This window comes from Macaca thibetana, chromosome 2 (assembly GCF_024542745.1).
Source record: "Macaca thibetana thibetana isolate TM-01 chromosome 2, ASM2454274v1, whole genome shotgun sequence".
Classification (NCBI taxonomy): domain Eukaryota; kingdom Metazoa; phylum Chordata; class Mammalia; order Primates; family Cercopithecidae; genus Macaca; species Macaca thibetana.
In genome coordinates, this window is record NC_065579.1 from 151,670,201 (window position 1) to 151,691,911 (window position 21,711).

Consider the following 21,711-nt stretch of genomic DNA (forward strand, 5'->3'; position numbering starts at 1 on the left):
CAGCCTGGGAAACATGGAGAAACACTGTCTCCACTAAAAACAGAAAAATTAGCTGGGCGTGGTGGTGCATGCCTGTAGTCCCAGCTACTTGGGAGGCTGAGGCGGGAGGATCACCTGAACCTGGGATGTGGAGGTTGCAGTGAGTTGAGATCGCACCATGCCACTGCACTCCAGCCTGGGTCACAAAGCAAGACCCTGTCTCAAAAAAAAAAGATTTCTGCCTTCCTTTTATTTCATTTTTATTTCAGAAGAATGACAGAATTAACTGGAACTAAGTCTAGCTTTTGTTTTTTTCTTCTCTTTAGCAAGTTCCTTAGTTCCTTCAGTCCTTCTGCTATGTGAGCAGGGTGTTTATAAAGACAGATGATTTAAAGATGACTGAAGACAGATGTTAAATTTGAACGGTTTCTTACTTCCCTAGTTTCACAAGTTAGGGTCTTAGAAGTTGCCAAGCAACTTCTAAGGATGCTCCTCTGGGACCGAGGTGAGTTAATGCACAGCCTTGTACTTGCTAAGGGGGAGGGGAGAGAGACTTGGGGATCTGCATATGGGTGTGTCATGGCGTGCACAGGTGCAGAGAGGAGCAGGGCCCAGTGTTGCCCAGCTTTCCTGAACCATACTTCACCACCTTGGCTAGTAAGAGCCACTTGCACTCTGTCCAGAAAAACACAAAAGTATATATACTTAGCTGACAATGAAGGTACAATTTCAAGTGAGGAAAAACAAGAAGAGGGGCTGGAGGAAGCTGAGAATAATAAAGGTATAGTAGTATTCTTGACTTTTTGGGAAAAGGGTTGGTTTCTGTGTGTGAGGGGAATGATGTAAATATGAATAGTGGTGATACCATACTCCCACTGCAGCGTATTTTACGTCACGGTGAAATCTGTTTCTGAGAGCTACCCAATGTGGAACTCTTACTTTTTAAAAAGCTATCGTCTGTAGAAAGAAGATAGGTACTGGCAAAACACTGCCCTCTCAAATATGCTGACTCCACAGAGAACGGAGTATTTTACAACCTAAGCTGAAACACAGGATGTAATTCAGAAATCATTCCACAGGGCTGAAAGTTTCAATGTGATAAATTATTATTTTTAAACTAGGGTCACTGAATAAAACCTAACCCTGGTAAATAATGGTTGGCTCTGGACGTTACATCTCATGCCACCATATACAGGCAGAAGACACAGTATGTCTATGTGACTTGTCATTTCATTTGTAACAAAGTGCTAGATCCTAATGGAATTACATTTTTCATACAATATTTAATGTAATTATATTAAACATTTAGTCACCCTCACATAATTATTTAAGGGCCTAGTAGATGAAATTGTATTTCACAGAAACAAGGATAAGTTGAGATGGAGACACAGTGCCTATGCTCGGAAGTCACTGGAAAGCACCTGATCACCATAGTAAAGATGGCCAAGGGCTTCTGACCTGATTAAAATAAGGAGTCATATAAGAAATGGCTTTATTAGAAAAAATGTAGTGTACACATGGCTAATTTCTATCATCGATATACCTCTTGGCTATTTTATCATTAAAATTGGATACAGGGTTTGAACTTCTTTAGAAGTTAGTGGCATATCTTCCTATTCTGATATGTGACTTAGGGAAGGCGTTATCTTCATGTGATAGACACCCTTTATTTCTTTTCATAATTACAAGTAATCAGTAGTTTAGCACTGGCACAAAACAGAGAGAGTATTACTTAGGTAGTGCTTTATGTGTAAGAAGTCACACTTCCAACCCCAGAATCAGGCACAGGTATGCCATCTGTAGAGTTTTAAAATCCCCTATTATCACTCAAGTCTCCCATTATTATTATTACCTAGTAGTAATTAAATTAATGTGATAATCTGTAACCTAACAAAACCTCTGAATGAAGTTTCTTTCTTCTCCCTCTTTTCCTGTTAGATGTGCAATTCCGAGCAAATGTGCAGTGTGCAGTATTGATTTCCAGCCTCCTTTTAAACTCCTTCAAGTCTGTGCTATTAAACGGAGACAACCACATCAAGATAGAGTCTGTCATAGGATTCCCTGAAGCACAGAATGAGGAGGAGACTAAGCAAACACGACCCGGGAAGGCACCAGTTGAACCAAGACAACTCTGTAAGACAAAAAACATGCAGTTTTAAACATTCATGTATCACCAGCAGACCACCACCTGTATGCCGGAAGGGGTCTGCTCTGCATTGAAAAGTACTTATAATAAATGCATCCTGGAAGGCCTAGAAACTGACTTTCAATAAACAGTGACAATCTGGAGACTAAGTGATGTGTGTAATATATGACGGGGCTTCCATGTGGAATATTTTTAATCAATATTGTTCATAACTTTTCATCAATTTAATCCACCTTGACTTTGGTTACAAAATAAATTACTTCAAAGAAAAAAATCAATCACCTTTAAATGTTAGTTTGATAATTATTTTTTAAGTGCCCTCTATCACATCACCTGTCCCTGTTTATAAACAGCTGATGGATTAAAAAGACAAATACGAAAATCACCTGAATTTTGGGATAACACTTGTATATATTTTGGATAGAAGTATCTATTTCTCAGCAAAAACATTAAGTAGAAATCACCGTAAAATAGATTAGAAAATATATTTAAAAATAAAACATACAAAAAAATCAATCATAATTCTGCCCCCAAAGAGATCACTGTGAATATTTTGGCTTATTTCTTTCTAGTCTTTTTCTATACCAGCATGAATGGTTATGTATGATACCAATTACTGGAAAACCTATAGGCATCATCTGAATAGGCAATTCTGTTGTTGTTTGATTTAATGTGTCAAGAACATGGTTCTTCAGAAATGCTCTCATGAATTCAGGACTCTCCAACAAGACAATCTTGAGCCATTTGCTACCAACACACACTGACCACTGTGGCTGCCTCTAGCTGCTTCCTGGAGCTCCGGGGACCCTAGGGCTGTGCATCTGTTCAGCCTTCCTCTACCCCAATCCCATCTGCCAGTTAATCCTAAGGCTCTGAAGTGAATAGCTCCTTGGCATAAAGAGGTTGGTAAAGGTGGTGGGGACAACGTTTCTAGTTTAATATCCATTCAGCAGTTTCAATTAAAAAAATAAACGAGGAAAATAAGCTCCTTGGTGCCTTTTTTCTTTTTTGGTCACTGTTATGGGTTTGTATTTTCCCTTTGTACTTCTACAAAATGCTAATTCTGCCTTAATCTTCAAAAGTCATCCTAAAGATTTCCACACTGCTGCTTTAGTTTAATCCATAATTCATATGGCTAAAGGAGCAATTTATGCTCAGGAACGGAAATCAGAAGACTGGCAAGAAAAGGTGCTACAATACCTTTTTTTCTGTAATATGCTCACAAATATAGTCTCCCCACCTCTCAATTACTATGTTTTAAAAGTCAGACATGCTATTCTATAGCATGTAACAAAGACATGTATTTCAATGGTATTTTTATGCAAAGCTGTTTTCTCTGCTTTACTTGGATTGAACATAGTCTAAATACTCAGAGAAGCTGTGATCTATGAGATCTGGTCTTCATTCTCATGTTTCCTGAAATGACACACTGGGCATTTTCTGCTTTTATGTTGACTATAGAACCCCTGGATTTCTGATAATTTTACTAGTCAAAAAGAAGTAGTAAAAAATTAAAAAGCAGTAAAATATAGACAATAGCATTTTGTTTGTATTAAAAGGGAGAACTTGGACTTCAGGGTCGAATTTCAAGCAACAGATAAGTATGGTAATTGACAAAACGGTTTACAACAATGACAGTTGCTAAATCTTAGAGACTGTATTTTATGGGGAACGAAAGCAACACACATAGCAACAATCAGCTTGTCCTTGCTTTTCTTAAACTGAGAAACTTGTCAAATATTGCCAAAACAGACCTTTTATTTCAGAGTTATTATTAGAATTGTAAAATCATTTCTTCTACATAGCTTCAGATGAAATCTCTAAAAACGTCTCATAATTGCTCTTTAGCGCCACGGTTTGTTGACTGGTTTTTACTGTGTTCCTCTCTCTGAAAAGTCAAATCCACTTCTCAGTAAATGCGCTTGTCTCGGTCAACTGCAAGTGTTCTTTGAAATTATTTGCCTTTTTAGAAAGCAAAAGGTCAGAGATAGAGGAACCTCTACATTTTCCTGCTGAAAACCATTCACATAAACCACTGTTTAGGCGCTCTAATAAGCAAGGAAATAACTTGCCTAAAAATCTAATTTGACTTGGCAGTAGCAAAGTCAACTGCTGTCCTTTCTGATCCTGATGTAGATGAACTAACAGAATCCTGAGCCACTGACATTTTCGTATTATAATTCTTTTCAACTTTTAAAAGAAGCATGGTTTTCTAATACTCCTTCCCTTTGCCTTTCACTAGATAAAATATAAATCCACACTTGAAGGCAGGCCCCTACAGTCTGCCCCATACTTCCGCTGGGCCACTATTGTCTACTACACAGCAGTCGCAGTACTCATTCTGCCAACTTACAGTTTAGACAGGTGCTCGACCTTACTCAGTGAAGTGGGCTCTGCACCAAATGATGAGGCTCTGTTGGGACTGAATTAATTGGGATTTTGCTCATCCTCTTACCTTATTCTTCTGGAAGGACTGTTGTACTTTTCACTTCATCTTTCCCTTCAGTGACGCCATGCTTTCGGTTTCTACCACTTATAAGTACTTGTCTGTTTCCAGCTACCATCCTCCAGAAACAACTTCCTATTTTCTTTTATGATGATTTAATAAGATTGTTTCCTTTCTCACTCAAGGTGAGCAGCCAGCTGACCCCATGATTTCCCAGGATAATGCCCTGCTATCTTCATTCCACATCAATTACCCTGTAGATTTTACCATCACATTCCATTATTCTAATTCTTAGATATAAAATTACTTCTCACTAGTCCACATCTGTTGAACCTGCTCTTTGTTTTCCTGGTAACCATTAGTCAACGCCTCCCACCTCTGCCAGGCCCCTGAATCTTTTGAGTGACAAAACAGCTTCACATTCATGGTCAGCCACTTTAAAATGAAAGGACTGAGATAAAAATCGTGATGCTTTTAGCCAAAACCCACTGCAAAGCTTCTAAAACAAAAAGTAACAGACAACACAAACTTCAGAATATTGAACAGAATACATTTCAGAGCACATAAAGGATATAAGAGCATTCTCAAATTGATTTTTCTATGTAACGTTATTAGAATAAAGCATCACCATGCTATATCAACTCAATGAGATTCTCAAAACAAACACAGGGAGCAACTCAGTTTTACAAATATGCTTATATTAGGGAGCAAGTAACAACATTTTTTTTGAAAGTGACCTTGAAAAATCCAAGTCAGTAAAACTCTAAAAAACTTCTGATAAGGTTCCAGGTACCCAAAGCAGAATTGAAATAGGACGTGGAGACCCTGTGACCCAGGGGTCCAAATAAGCCAGTGGCATTGGTAAAGGAGCCTGAATCACATTTGCCCTCAATGACTGCAATGGCTCTAATCTGCAAGCAAATCGCCAGCAGAACCTAGCTTGCTAGGCAAGGCATTCTATTGCGGTCATTTTGGGGTTAGTCTGTATAGCCCTAAAAATTGTCTGATGTATTCACTTATCAGATAGCACACTGTAGGGGGAAAAACCCTAGTCAGGAAGTTTAGTACTTCCTTGAAAAGTGACTTAAAAAACCACAGATCCTTATGATGATTAAAATTCAGGACTTCTAGGCGGGGTGTGGTGGCTCATGCCTATAATCTCAGCACTTTGGGAGGCCAAGGCAGGTGGATTGCTTGAACCCAGGAGTTCAAGACCAGCAAGGGCAACATGGCGGAACCCTATCTCTACAAAAAACACAGAAATTTAGCCAGGTTTGGTGGTGCATGCCTGTGGTCCCAGCTACTTGGGAGGCTGAGGTGGGAGGATCACTTGAGGCTGGGAGGCTGATGTTGCAGTGAGCCATAATGGCGCCACTGCACTCCAGACTCGGTGACAGAGCAAGGCCCTGTCTCCCCCTATCCCTAAAAAAATCAGGCCTTCTAATCACATAATAGTTGAATTTTGACATATAATTAACTTGTGGGTGAGTTTTCAAGTTTCAAAATAACTGAATAATGACGTATGAACACTAGCTTTAATGGAAGGGGATTCAGTTTATCATATAAAATGTTTAGGGTACTAGGCTGCAGAACTAACAGTTATTGTTAGGAAACAGTTTTACAGAATTTTTAGATTTGCAATTTATGTATAATCATACCTCAGACCATAAAGAATGTGGACCTCTGCTGTAGGACTTTTAGGGCAAGATCAATTAATCCTACTGAAAACAGTTTCGACACAGATTTCATGGTTTTAGTAACTTTAGCCCTAGAGAGATGTGGACGATGTTTTCGTGTATTCATTATGCACACTCATAGATACACATATAAAAGCATTTCTTTGCAATGGAAGACTAGATATTTAAATTCCTAGCATCAGTCAGCTAATTATCTAGAAGAAACAAAACAAACATTGGTGGGTGCCAGCTGTGCCCTGGACTAGGCTCTTTCACAGGTATCTTCTCATTAACTACCTAAATGTCAAAATTTAATGAGACCTTTTTCCTGGAAACCACCTTGGTGGATTAAAATTAATGATTATTTAAAGTTTCATAGGGTACTATGCTCACTACCTGGGTGATGGGATCATTTGTGTCCCAAACCTCATTGTCATGCAATATACCCATGTAACAATCCTGCACGTGTACTCCTTGAATCTAAAATAAACATTGAAATTATTTAAAAAATAAGTTTCACTTTTGTTCACAATAGTCACAAAGTTTAGGTGGAAACTTTTTAACATCTATATAGACATGTATAAGAATACATGGTCAGAAACCAACCAAAAAGAGGGAAGTTTTGTTTCTCCCAGCTAGATGAATCCTTGATTATATCAGAAATGGGCAGAAATAGTACTAAGTGTTTCTTCTGCTCCTTCTGCCAAAGAAATAGAATATCTGCTTGTATCTGGTCACTATGAATTTGCAAAATGAGGAATGAGCACTGACTGACGTCAGTTCCATTTAATTCACTCCAGACACCAGATGCTGTTAAACAAGTCAAAACTGCAGCAGGACCCAGGAGAGTGACAGAGATAAGCTACTAGCCAGGCAAAATGGTCAGGTGTGCACGGAGCTCTGTTGCAGTAAGACAGTTTAGGGCAGTTTCCATTATTGGTGTCTTCCCTGCCTTAAACTGATCAATAAAAATGTGTTTGTTATATACTAGACCATAAGCAAAAGATGTATTGGGAGATAACATTATCTGGCATCTGCTGTTGTTCTTTTTAAATACTGGGAGGACAAAACTCTATTTCTAGCTGACAGAAAAAACCATGTTCTGCTGGGCAGCACCGACCACTAAGCAAAGCTGTGCCCACCGGCTGGAAAACTGCTTCTACCATCCCAGGGGGCATCACAGCCATCTCCGATGCTTTACCAGACAGACAGGCAATAAGCCACTTAATTTAAATTGTGATATAACTGAAGTGGACTAAAGCTGATATGTAACGATTGTCAGACCACGCTGTTGAGAAAACTAATTGGAAGCAAAGAACCTGATTCCTGGTGACGGCGCTTTTCCCAAATGGAAGCACGTGTTTCCAGGACAACAAAGAGTGGTCTTCTGACTTCATTAATATCACTCTCCTTCATATGATAAACCAAACTTGTATCAGGTTTAGCAAAGACCTACTTTACCTGCATTACTGATTGACAGCAACAATCTAATGCACTATTCATTATATTAAGAAATTCATCTATCCTATGGACACTTTGTGCTGGTGGGTGAAAGTGCTATGCCAGAAGTTGTCCAAAACCCAGGGAGGATTCTGTTTCACACTGGCTTTGCAAGTTTCTGGCCAGGTGCAGCGACTCATGCCTGTAATCCCAGCACTTTGGGAGGCTGAGGTGGGTGGATCACTTGAGGTCAGGAGTTCCAGAAAAGACTGGCCAACATGGTGAAACCCCATCTCTACTAAAAACACAAAAATTAGTCAGGCATGGTGGCATCTCCCAGCTACTCAGGAGGCTGAGGCAGGAGAACTGCTTCAGCCTGGGAGGCAGAGGTTGCAGTGAGCTGAGATGGTGCCACTGCACTCCAGCCTGGACTGGAGATTCTGTCTCAAAAAAAAAAAAAAAAAAAAAGTTTCAAAATTTGTTTTCCAGTCAAGGAGGTTAGCATGGTTATTATTTCAGTTATAACCCTGTCAGAAACATTCCTATAAACAATTCGGCCTCTTGGAGGTTGCATTTTAGAGCATTCCTTACATTGGGTGACTTCCTCTCGTTCATCAGGCTTTAAACTCCATATACACCCCTAACATTAAATTACACCCTGTGTTAAGAGAGATTCCAAGTAGTTTTTAAAAAGCAATACACCAGAGGTTCTCAATGAGAATCTGCATATTTGAATCACCTGGGCTCCAGCCCCAGTTAATTAATTCAGAAACTCACGGGGCGGGGAGTACAGGGCCGGGCCAGGGAAAAGCGAGGGTGCACTTGAGCTAGAATGCATTTTAAGAAAAGCAATTGAGGAATTTTTCTTTTACTGGCAATGCAAGCTCACATTAAGTAATTTGCCTTAGAGACTTCTCCATATAAAAACTTCTATACTGACCCAAACTTTTCTTGTAACACATTTAGACAGTAAACAAAAAATCAAATTTCTTACCTGTGTGATAAAATGTGAGAAAAAATAAAAGTACTCCCATAAATATATTACTTAAAAAAGTGACAACTCCACAAGTAATTCCTTCTGGGACTGGGTAGACAGTTTCCACAAAAAGCTCAAAAAATATAGGTACACTGCTATTCAAGAACACTCCCAGGAGAATACAGGAGGCATACAACGTCACTAAAATAAAAACACAAACATTTTAGTTTCACGGTAGTGGCCAGGCGTCATATCAGACAGATCTTTGGGGTGTTCTCTTTCCCAAGTATTGACTCAAAAATGTCTTCTCTTTTCAAAGGTAGTTGATAAAGTTTGACAAAGTTTCACACGTCTGCCAGCTCTCTGCTGTGGTTTTCTGGAGTAGACACAACCCATTTTATTGCTGGATGGGTACCAGTTTATTTCCTTTATCTTTCTGGTGGATTATTCCAGAGCACAAAACAATTTACCACTATCATATAATTAAAAGGATTCTTCTCCTGCTTGGTCACACTCCTTCAGACTTGTTCCATAATTTTAGAAAGAGAATGTAAAATCTAAGAATAAATGTCAGAAACATTAAATGTTACTGAAAATTACATATTTAAAGAGATTGGTTAATAATTGCTTTCAAGCACAAAATAAACATTATGCAGTATGTAATTTCTTGAGAAACACAATGGAATTAGTCCTCAATTTTGGAATGGGTTTTAGGTCAACATTTTTTTTTTAATGAGTAACTTTTCTGAAACACAGAAAAAGATTCCATCCAGAAATGTACAATTAATAGTGACTAGGATCCCCAATCAAACCATAAAAAGTCTATTAACACTATTCTGTGGCAAAATCTATTGAATAAGGATGTTATTCTTATAAGAAAGTCTGGGGAAATATACTACAATTAATTTTATCATTGCTACTACTGTCTCTCTATAAACCTTTGTTAATTTTAACTTGAAGGTGAAAACAGAACCTGAAAGGAAAAAATGATACCCTATTTAGAAACCTAAAACATGTCTCTATATCCTAATAAGTATATCATATTCACTGATAATAATGAGTAGAATTTATCCTAAGTTTAAGGTTACAAGGAAAATATTTTTAATAAAAATATTTGTTAAGGAAAAAACAATCCTGTATGGGAATTGCAGAAAGTAAGGAAGTTACATTAAATCTGTTATGTATTATTCACACACTCACAGAACATATCATATTACCAAAGTTTACCACAACTGATGCAATCATCAACAGTCCATGACATTGTTGAAGGGGTAAAAAAAAAAAATAATAGTATACACTGATTTCTAATAGAATTTCTCTAATTAACCTCCACTCTTGCTTCCCCCTCCAATTACATTAGTCTTTGGGGATTATAAAATATTTAGTATATTCTGATAATACAAATAGTTGGTAATTACTTTGACTGTTTCTTTGAATAGAAGATCGATATGGAAATAGATAACAAAAGAATCACTTAGTGAATAAAGAACATACTGCTGGCTAAGGCAGTGACCAAATTATGTTAACAATTACTTGGGAAGCATCTGATAGCTATGATAAATACCATTTAAAATGTGACATAATTTTCAAGAGATTCTTAAAAACAAAACATAATACTTCATGTTCACTATATATCTGCTAGATATAGATCATATAAATCATCACATTTTCTACTTACATATGACTCATTAGTGGTACATTAGGAAATCTAGGGATGGAATATCACTGGTGGCTTCTATAGAGTATTGTATTTCCAAAACATTTTAGAATTATTTATTTACTATTATTATTATTAAGATGGAGTCTTGCTCTGTTGCCCAGGCTAAAGTGCAGTGGTGCGATCTCGGCTCACTGCAACCTCTGCCTCCCGAGTTCAAGTGATTCTCCTGCTTCAGCCTCCTGAGTATTTGGGATTACAGGTGTGTGCCGCCATGCCAAGCTAAATTTTTTTTGTATTTTTAGTAGAGATGGGGTTTTGCCATGTTAGCCAGGCTGGCCTCGAACTCCTGATCTCAAGTGATCCACCTGCCTCAGCCCCCCAAAGTGCTGGGATTACAGGTGTGAGCCACCGCACCCGGCCTAGAATAATTTATTGATCAAGCTGGCATGACGGCTCATGCCTGTAATCCCTTTGGGAGACTGAGGCAGGATTGCTTGAGCCCAGGAGTTCGAGACCAGCCCCGATAACATGGTGAGACCCTGTTTCTCCAAATGATGATGATGATAATAATAATAATAATAATGATAATAATAATCAAGTTATTTTTTAAAATAAAAATTTGTTGATCAGTCATTGGTAGTCAGAGGAAAGAGAACCATTGACCCAAACATAGATGCGCCTAAGAGTTTAAAACAAGAAAATACTGAAGTAAATAACAGGAAAAAAATCAAGCTCTTAAGGACCACCAAGTGCTACTTCTGAGTAAAGATTCCCAAATTCCAATGGAATTAGCTGTTTTTAGGAAACATGTTTTGAAACAATACTTTCTACATTTTTATTTCTGAAGGAAATGTACTCCTACATATAATTTATAATCAGACAAATTAAAATGTAATAATTGAAAAAAATCACAATCTGGTTAATAGAATAATTCTATGTGGTAAAATAATAAAAATATAGTAAGAACACACTGAAAGAGAACTATCAATATAGAGTCTCGAAAAGAGAGATTTGATTTTAATGATTTTTTTTTTTTTAATCAAGCACGGTACAAAGAAAGAGGGATGGGATGTGTCGGAAGAGTCTAGTCTCTTCTGACACATCTCACGGGGAAGCAGTGGACTCTGTCTGAAAACCCTGAGACCTCAAGACCATACAACTCCCTTGGCCCTCATTTCATGCTTATTAAGAATCTTTGGATTTTGGCTTTCTATGTATCTAAATCCTGGGAGGAACTTGGAAGATGAGGGATAAATAACTGTTGTTGGAAAGATACAGTTTTTATTGTGGTTAAACATTCCTGATGGAACTGTAAATAGTTCATCTTCTGGTGAGTAATTTGGAAATGTCTATCAAAATAAATGATGTAATTACTCTTTGACCTAGCAATTTCATGCCTAGGAATTTATCCTACTGCTATGCAGGTATAGGTATACAAAGAACACTTACCAAAAAAAATGTAGTATGAAAAGATTCAAAATAAGCTAAATAACTCCCAATGGGGCAGGGGGGTGTTGGTTGGTTAAAAATTTATAAAACATCCAAAGAGATATTATACAATTAAAAATGAGGCACCTCTGTATGTATTATAATAATATTAATAACATCTAAGATACATAAGTGAAAAAGGTGCTGAAAAGTATGTTATATTAAAATAAAGGACACATACACATTATCTGTCTGTAAATACACAGAATTCCCTAGGAGAATACAGAAGAAACTGGCAATCAGATTTGCCTTTAGAGAGGAAAACTGGGGGTCACAAGAGAGTAGCGACTTTTCACTCTATACTCTTTTTCTACTATTTGAATTTGAATTTTTTTACTATGTGTATAGCTTAGTTAACAGAATTAAAAGAAATTTCATGATGAGCAAATGAATGGACAGTGGACACAACTCCACTTCATGTGAGTTTGTGAGCTGATAAGCTCAGAATTGGTTATTACCAGGTGAGCTGACCCAAAGAGCTGATGTCTATACCCAGGAGCCACATAACATAGCCTTGGCGCAGAATCCTTGACATGAAGATTCCCACTTCATTTGTTAGAATTCCTATATATGGAGGACAAATGGGCTACTATATGTAGGATAAATGGATGATATAACTTCAGAGGCCAGTAATCAAAAATTAGGTATTTTCATTCAATTGTCTCAGTATTGGTGTTTGCTTCTTTATTACTATAAAAGTAATGACCAAGAGGTTTTTATTACACTGGGTAGACATGTGGAAATCACTTGTTATTGCAATAAGTAAACAATCATAATAATTTACCCAGGAAGGGGTTAGATTAAGATCTTCATCTTCAGAATGGGGGAAGGTAGTTGTGTCAGGACTGATTTAATATATTCCAGTGTTCTGGGGCATGCATAAAGCAGATGCTGATTATTCCAAGTCTGAATTTGACTTCCATTTGAGTTTTCAGTTTAGAGTCTCATACATTCAGTGGGTGAATGTCATCTATTAAAAGTCAGGCAGACAAGATAATTTCCTGCTTGTCATGGAGGGTTCAAACTACATGATCATTAAATATTTCCATAACTTTGTATAATACTGATACTAAAATTATAATCAACTGCCTTTCAATTAAAAATTCAAGGTAATTCAGCAGAACAAACACAACTCAAGTGCTGATGCAGACTTTTTTTCTAATAAAAAGCTAATAAAATTTCATGGGCCTACACTTTAAATTGCAAAAAACAAAGTCCTGTGCAGCACAAACTACAGTTAAAAATGAATGTATTTCAAGCACATGACTTGGATCATAACCCTGAAAGTACTCCTTCCCACCCTTGTTCCTGCAACAAACCAAATTACTAAACTTTAGGGAAATAAAACTATGTATGAATACATTTTTATTAACTATAGTTACACTAAAAACTTAGGGGATCAGTGGTTATAAAACAAATCACAGATAAGAATAAGAACTATTATATCAACATCTAATGAGATTCTCAAGGCAGCAGTAACAATTGCAACTTCATAATCTTGGATTTATATAATTTCTAAAAATATTTTAAAAACTGCTTTCGCATATATTGTCTTATTTGATTATCCTATCAGCTCTTTGAGGCAGGTAAAGTATTTTACAGTTGAAGTGACCAAAGTTCTGAAAGTAAAAAAACAGCTTATTTAGAAACACTGTAAATTAGCAGTGCTAACAATATGATTAAGGCCTACAGACTCTCTAGCATGTTTTCTGCAAATTCACTGTGTCAGAGTGAAAAAAAAAAAACAAAAAATAACAAAGCCTGGTATTTTTTAATCCAATGGTATTGACACAAAAGGCATATTTCCCAAATCCGTATTCAGCACAAAAGCTGGAAGTGACTGCACATTATATGACAGAACCAAAACCAAAGAACATCAAAAGGTTACAAACAAAAAGATGAATTTTAATCATGATAAATATAAAACTGGCCCCAAATGTCTAAGTATAGAAGAGGGAAAACTTAGCTTAAGCCTTTCTTCAAAACGACTTATCAGATACGTATTATGTGGAGGCTGCTATGTTAGAGCAGTAAATACCTCAGATCACTCTTACTCTAAGGAACAGGATGGACACCTGCTGCCCCAGCAACCATTTATATGCACATTGTTAAGATGATAATTATATTCCTCTCTCAAAAAAAAAAAAAAAAAAAAAAGCATGTCTAACCAATAGAAGCAACAGCTTTGGTGCTGAATGCAGCAGGAAGTGTGCTAAATTCTAGAAAAATATTTTAAGGAGGACCCTAGCAAGCTATGATAAGTTTAGAAGAGAGTGATCCGGCAGGTCAGTGGTGTGGAATCCACATCCGATGAGGAATGGTTCTAAGAATGGTGGTGGTGGTGGAGGGGGGATGGTTAGATTAAAAGCTAAGGTCAGACATGACAGCTGTCTTCAAATGTTTTGAGGGCTGTCAATGGAAGAGAAAGGGAGTAGACTTGTTCTCTGCGAGCTTTGTTGCTTCAAATCAGTTATAACTCACTGGGAGGATGAATGTTCTAGGCCCCAGAGCTAACAACAAAACAGGTAATGTCTTCTCTTGTGGGAGATATTCAAGTTGTAGACAGATGAACATAAACCTGGGATGTGATAGAAGAGATTCACTTACTGAATGATAAATTATATTAGATGATGCCTAAAGTTCATTTAAGTAGATCAATAACAAATTTAAACATACGTAGGGAGGAGAACTTAACCAGGATATTAAAAACAAAAATCTTGCCAGGCATGGGGCTCACATCTGTAATCCCACCATTTTGGGAGGCCAAGGTGGGCAAATCGCTTAAGCTCAGGAGTTTGAGACCAGCCTGGACAATGTGGCGAAACCCCATCTCTACCAAAAAAAAAAAAAAAAAAAAAAAGAAAGTTAGCTGGGCGTGGTGGCACACGTTGTAGTCACTAACTTGGGAGGCTGAGGTGGGAGGACAGCTTCAGCCTGGTAGGTCAAGGGTGCTGTGAGCCAAGGTCGCACCAGTGCACTCCAGCTTGGACAACAGAGTGAGACTGTTTCAGAAGAAAAACAAAAAAACAAAAAACCTGTAGGTGCTTCTTGGTGGAAAAGAATAATAGAAGATTTGCTTAGAGTTTTATGAAGAAATAAGTAGCATTATAAAATAACACAACAGATTTTTATTATAAATTATCTTAAGGAGTAGAATCAAGAAATTTCTCTGAAGGGTAGGCTTATAACATTAATATACTTTACTGGAAAAACTTTTATTATTGTGCATACTGACTGAACTTTTATTTCACGATGAAGTTAGGAAAGTTAACTGGGAATTATTAGATTAGACCTTTATTACAACTATTTCACAATCCAATTAAACTTGAATAAGTGAAAATACACCTTTTGCAAATGAAAGTACATATAAAGAGAAACAATAAGCAGCCAGAAGAAACATTCACAGTGTTTGCTAACTACATAGCTTTTTCATAGGTTTTGAGCGTGCTGAATACATAGAATATACATGTATGTGTGTATACACACACAGATATACTTTTCTATATCACTGAGCTGTACCTCTTCTCTCAGCATCACATTTCTTCCTAAAAAAAGTGACTGCTATGGCCTTCATAATCTACCGCTGATTAAAATACGCAGTATATACAACTGCGGTTCCAAAAGAGGATGAGGCATATTTTGCTGCAATGTACTATTAAATCATGGAACACTCACTGATGCCTAGTCAAGCCCTCCAACTCTAAGAAACACAGAATCTGCTGGAAGACTTATTTCTCTTCTTGAAAATCTCCGTGGATAAACATTATATGATCTTCCTCCGCATTTAATGATTCTTACATTAAGATTTTTCACAAATCCATTCTCTTAATCCATATTCTACTTTTTCTTTCTTGAGCAGTCTGTCATAAGCACAAGACTTTGTCACTTTTAGTCCATAAAACTGAAGAGTAGTTAAGAACAGAGGCAAAATACATGAAAACATAGCAAGAGGATTACTCTCTAGCCTATACATGTTGCATGCCTTTTTTTTTTTATTTTTATTTTTTTTTTGAGACGGAGTCTCGCTCTGTAGCCTAGGCTGGAGTGCAGTGGCCGGATCTCAGCTCACTGCAAGCTCCGCCTCCCGGGTTCACGCCATTCTCCGGCCTCAGCCTCCCCAGTAGCTGGGACTACAGGCGCCCGCCACCTCGCCCGGCTAGTTTTTTGTATTTCTTAGTAGAGACGGGGTTTCACCGTGTTAGCCAGGATGGTCTCGATCTCCTGACCTCGTGATCCGCCCGTCTCGGCCTCCCAAAGTGCTGGGATTACAGGCTTGAGCCACCGCGCCCGGCCTTTTTTTTTTTTTTTTTTAAGAGACAGGATCTCACTCTGTTGGAATGGTCATGGTTCACTATAGCCTCGAACTCCCAGGCTCCAGTGATCCTCCCACCTCAGCCCCCTGAATAGCTAGGATTAGAGGCACATGCCATGCCATCTGGTAATTTTTTAATTTTTTGTAGGGACATGGCCTATGTTGCTCAGGCTGATCTCAAACTCCTAGCCTCAAGTGATCCTACTGCCTTGGCCTCCCAAAGTGCTGGGATTATAGGCATAAGCCACTGACCCAGCTGTTGCATGCCTTTCAATACAACTGGGTATGTTTCCTTTCTTTAAAATAACACCTGAAGTCACCTTGTGGTCAGCTGTCACTCCCTGGGGGCTTCTGTCTAGCTAGTTGTCCTTCCTTACTTCCCCACCCAGCGTGTTTCTGATATCACTGTCATAGCATTCTAGTAACTTTAGATGAAACTAGATAAATAATCTCTCCCAAGGCAACTTCTGTCAAACAGTCAAATTATACTGTTTCAGTAAACTCAGCGAAGTGCTAACATTTTTCAAAATGCCATTTTCAAAGCATTCATCTGTTCAGTACAAAATGACTTGGTGAGTTGTGGCTAACAGGGCTGCTAGATCTCTAGTTCTCAGATAAGATGAATAATGTGTTTTCACAATTTTATTGCATAAACTTCAAGATTTTGAAACTCATGTTATCTAGTCATGAGGTTATTTATTCGCCCTATTCTAAGTACTTCAATTAATAAAGACATAATGCAATTTTAAATATTCTGGTTTCCGTAAGGAAAAGACTCCAAGAGGATGTATGTAAGCAAATAAATGTATCAAAACAATATGCTCTGGGATAGACTGGAATGACCAAGATTTTTTTCTGTAGAGATGGTAACAATAATATCACAACCGGTGAACTACAGAAAGATTGTAATAGAAAGTTTTAATGAGGTTGGGTGTGGTGACTCACTCCTGTAATCCCAGCTACTTGGGAGGCTGAGGCATGAGAACCACTTGAACCTGGGAGATGGAAGTTGCAGGGAGCTGAAATTGTGCCACTGCACTCCAGTCTGGGTGACAGAGTGAGACTGTCTAAAAAAAAAAAAAAGTTGTAATGAGACAGCAGTAGCACTTATAACACATGGGTTGAACAAAATTAACTAGCTTTCCATTTATTAAACAGTTTAAATTAATGCATATATTTACAAATACATTTCATGTAGAGTCTTCTGATATATAAAAAGCCATAATAGAAATTCTAAATTTGCTAGGAAAGAGGAAAAAGACTAGATATTTTCCTGATTAAAATACTAGTAAAAAAGAAACATGAATTTGCCATTATGGACTTTAAACACAAGCCTAAAGGTATAGATTTGTCTATAATTAGATTTTGTAGTAAGTTTCCTTTCATGAAATCTCTTTTACTTAAAAGGAATTAGGTCAGATTTTTACAAGGCTTCTAAGAGTGTCTGTGACAGATTTATTTAAATTCTCGTGTTCCATTTAAAACATGCCCTTCTACCTTCCTACAGCAAGTGCTGAATAAGAGTGACCACAATTGCTGACTACCATTGGCAACAAGTAATGTTTACTGCGGCTCACATGGAGATAACATATACTTCATTCATTCATTCATTCATTCATTCATTCACTCCTTCTTCAGGGCCCGTGCTAGGTTCCACAGTGGGAGTTGGCAAAAAACCATGCTCCAGATTATCAGACTGGCAGGGAAGATAAGACATATATACCCAGGTAAGTATTAAGTAGTATTAGGGGAGAGAGACAAAAACCTGCTGTAATTCAAAGAAGGAATGTGGACAAATCTAGTCCTTAACTCAGTGTGTTTGTAAGGTAAAAATGTATCTTTCAGGAGTATCTAAGTGACATTCAAAAACTTACTTACAATTGAAAAAGACAGTAGAACTTATAAATTCTGTGGTTGTTAGGTTGGCCACATCAACTCTATCTTTCAATTCTGGCCTTAAGTTAATTTAGAATTCTGCTTTCCTTTCTGTCCAATCTAATTGTTTTCAATACCAGACTGGTAAAATATGGTCTTGACTAGTGTCAATCACATCAATTTTAAGATTTAAAAGATGTATAATTTTCAAATACATTTTTCCCTGATTATAAAATTAAAACATAGTCATACAAATCCAGGCCAAAAAAAGAGATTAAAAAATTAAATTCACTCTTAATTCTCCACCCAGAGATAAAGCTGTTAATTTTATCATATTAAATTGAAAAGACATAAAATTTAATGGAATGTACTATCTTATAATACAAATTCTATACTTAATTCAAGGAAAAGAAATCTGTTCTTGATGTACTCATGACTATGTTCTTGTAAAATCTCACAGATGCTAACTTGACATACAGTATCACACACACACACAAAAACTGAATGTAATGCCATGAATAAGAAGAATTGTAAACTAAGACTGTTCTACTAGAATGTTGTACAACTGCTAAATTATGAAGTTATACCAGAATAAAATTTTTAAAAAAATTCTGGCTCTGGCTCAGAATACTTGCCAAAATTGTTCAGAACCCCAATGTAGGATGCCAGTGTGTACAACAGTGCACAGTATTTTACTCTGTATCTAATTATTACTTTGGACAACTGGGTTTTCCAGGCTAAGCATGTGTACAGAGAAGAGGGACTGTTGGCAGGATGGTGTAGAGCAGGGATTTCCAAGCCTTCTTTGTTCTTAGCACTCCTAGTGTCTCAATAATTTTTTTCACAGTGTTCCAAGGCCAAAAGAAATAGCCAACAATCCCATTAATCACATCATTTGGTTCAAACTATTTAATAACATGTATTATATGTCCTAACAATTTAGTAGCCATTAAAAAAATAATACCCATAAGCTAACGGAAATATATTTTTATTTCAGTCTTAAAGAACCACAATTACCTATTGATGAGACGTGTGCACCAATGCGCACTGCAAGACTTTTAAAAGTTTTGGAATCAGACTGGACACCCTCCACCCTCATTTTGTGTTCCACACTAATTTTTGCTTGGCACTTGTGTGTACTTCCTTTTTATCACAGCAACTGCCAAAAAAACTACTTTGCAAAGATATGATGTCATCAAACAGAATGCAGTAGAATCTAATGCTGAAATTGGGAACTTCTCTGAACTAGAGGTTCAACCAGTATCTAACAGATGTTGCAGATCCCTGTGCTACCCTTGTGAGTTTACTGAGGCACTCCAGGGTGGCTGGCTTGGTGCAGAGGTTGCTAATTTTTAGTATAGGGTAACCTTATCCCCTCACCCTATTATCACTGCAAACGTGGTAGGAAATCCCAAATAAATGGCTGTCCTTGAAAGATTTGATGCCTCTGATGTGTAAACTGGTGGTTCTTTTATTACAGAGTATAGGGGTTCAAATTGGGATATGCAATATTCCTTACATATAATGTGGACCAAAAACACCTGTCTTCTCAAAGATTCCCATGGAACATACATGCCACTGGGAAACAGGTCCCTATGGAGTCACTTTCAGACTTTTATTTACTTCTACTCATACAAATGCTTGTTATAAATGACTGTTACAATCTTACGATCTACCTTTATAACAAATAATCCTATAATTAAACATATAATGCAAAAGGTGGCTGAATATTACTTGCAAATAATACAAAATATGCATCTTAATATTTTGCTGGAAGAAAGGAAGACGCACTAACAGTCTCTGGTTTATAAGCCAATAATAATCCATAATAAAGCCACAGTAATTTTAAAAACATCCCATGGTAGGCAGAGTAATGCCCTCCCTCCCCTAAAGATATTCATGACAAAATCTGGAATTTGTGAATATGTTACTTTACAAGACAAAGGGGATTAAGGTTGAAATGGGACTAAAGTTGCTAACCAGCTGATCTTAAAATTGAGAGACTATTCCAGATTATCTTAGTGGGCCCAGTGTAATCATAAGCATCCTTAAAAGTGGAAGTGGAAGAGGAGGAAGAAAGAGGAAGGCAGAAGGGTTCAGAAGCAGATGGAATGATGGAAGAAAGGCACAGATAATGCGACGTGAAAAGAACTTGACCCAAGGTTGCTGGCTCTGAAGGCGGAGGACAGAGCCATAAACAAGGAATGGGGGTGACCTCTACAAGTTGGAAAAGGCAAGAAAAAAGATTCTTCCCTAGAGTCTGTTCACATTTTGATTTTAGCCCAGTGAGACCTGTGTTAAACTTCTACCCTACAGAAATGTAAGGTAATAAATTTCTGTTGTTTTAAGTTGCTAAATTTGCATAACTTTTACAGCAGCGATAGAAAACTAATAGACTCTGAATTGATTATATTAATAATGACAACAAAAACAACAGCAACTAAAAATGTTTCAGGTCTATTAGATAAGCTAAGTAAGCTGGCTGTAATATACTTTCAACAGGTATTTCCAGTAAGTTTTACTTCATATTAATGATGTAATAAAACTAAATGTAAAATAAACCTATAGAGGCTGGTTCAAATAATTTTACTGAAGTATACCATAGTTTTTTTGCCTTTGTTAATTTTTATTATTGTTTAACAGTGATATAATGACTATAACCAGGATAAAAATCTTTGCATTATGCTCCGATAGGAATTTTTAAAAAAATAAGCATTTCCATGCTCTACATTTTAAGGCTAAAGATAAGCATTTCCATGCTCTACATTTTAAGGCTAAAGATTATACTTCTTTTCCATATGAAAAATACCAATTAAAATATTTTTAGTTATTTCTTGGACTCTTTAGATAAGATGATAGTTTGATGACTGGACAAGAGAAACTTTTTTGTATATTTAACACTTACTTATAGAAAGCAAGAAGAAGTCCTACTGTCAGAGTTACGTACATTTCTATGAACGAAAATATTTATTAAAAGTTCTAAAATAGCCTATGTTCACCTGTGGTTAAAGGTAGGTGTGTGATGCTGTTCAAACAGGTCAGGGTGAACCACGTGGATGACAGCGTAGCTCCGGAAAACAGGAGGAGAAGAATTAGTTTCAGCATACCCCTGATAAAATCTGCAAACCTGAAAACAAAAATGTTCTATTAATTCTAGTGGGATTTAAAAATACTATTTAAACAAATGACACACTTTCATTAACAACTACTTGAGGAATTTTCCATGTATTCTTTTAAAAGACAGTTTTGTGTGTTTTTTAAACAAATTTTCTTACATGATGTTACTTTGTGATAATTTTTCCTCTCTTATATAACACAAAAAAATGGCATCTTTGTTCAGGATCTATAATTTATAGGATATATTTTGAGTGTTTACTTTTTTTTTTTTTTTTTTTAGAGACAGGATCTCACCATTGCCCAGGCTGGAGTGTAGTGATGTGATCAAGGCTCACTGCAGCGTCAGCCTCCCAGGCTCAAGCAATCCTTCCACTTCAACCTGCTGAGTAGCTGGGCTAATTAATTTTTTTTTTTGTACTGACAGGGTTTCCCTATGTTGCCCAGACTGGTCCTGAACTCCTGGGCTCAAGGATTCTCCCACCTCAGCCTCTCCAAATGCCAGTATTACAGGCATGAGCCACCACGCACAGCTGATTCTGAGTTTTTAAGTGCCACTGTCATTTTCTTTATATTTTTCTATACTTTCCAAACATTCT

The 21,711-nt window shown here is 37.0% G+C and overlaps 1 protein-coding gene across 2 annotated transcripts in view; it reads right to left on the reverse strand.

The window, feature by feature from the left end:
- Positions 1-222: 222 nt before the first annotated feature.
- SLC49A4 (solute carrier family 49 member 4) overlaps positions 223-21,711 on the reverse strand; it is an 84,753-nt gene continuing 63,264 nt past the window's right edge. The window contains exons 7-9 of one of the 2 annotated variants that reach the window (XM_050781852.1): positions 20,998-21,125; positions 8,682-8,864; positions 223-2,110 (exon numbers count right to left, since the gene is read on the reverse strand). In XM_050781852.1, coding sequence (XP_050637809.1) covers positions 1,995-2,110; positions 8,682-8,864; positions 20,998-21,125 — 427 coding nt within the window. In that variant the 3' untranslated portion in view covers positions 223-1,994. Of the gene's footprint in view, positions 2,111-8,681; positions 8,865-15,950; positions 17,191-20,997; positions 21,126-21,711 lie in introns of those variants that run through there. The other variant, XM_050781853.1, reaches the window with a different exon arrangement.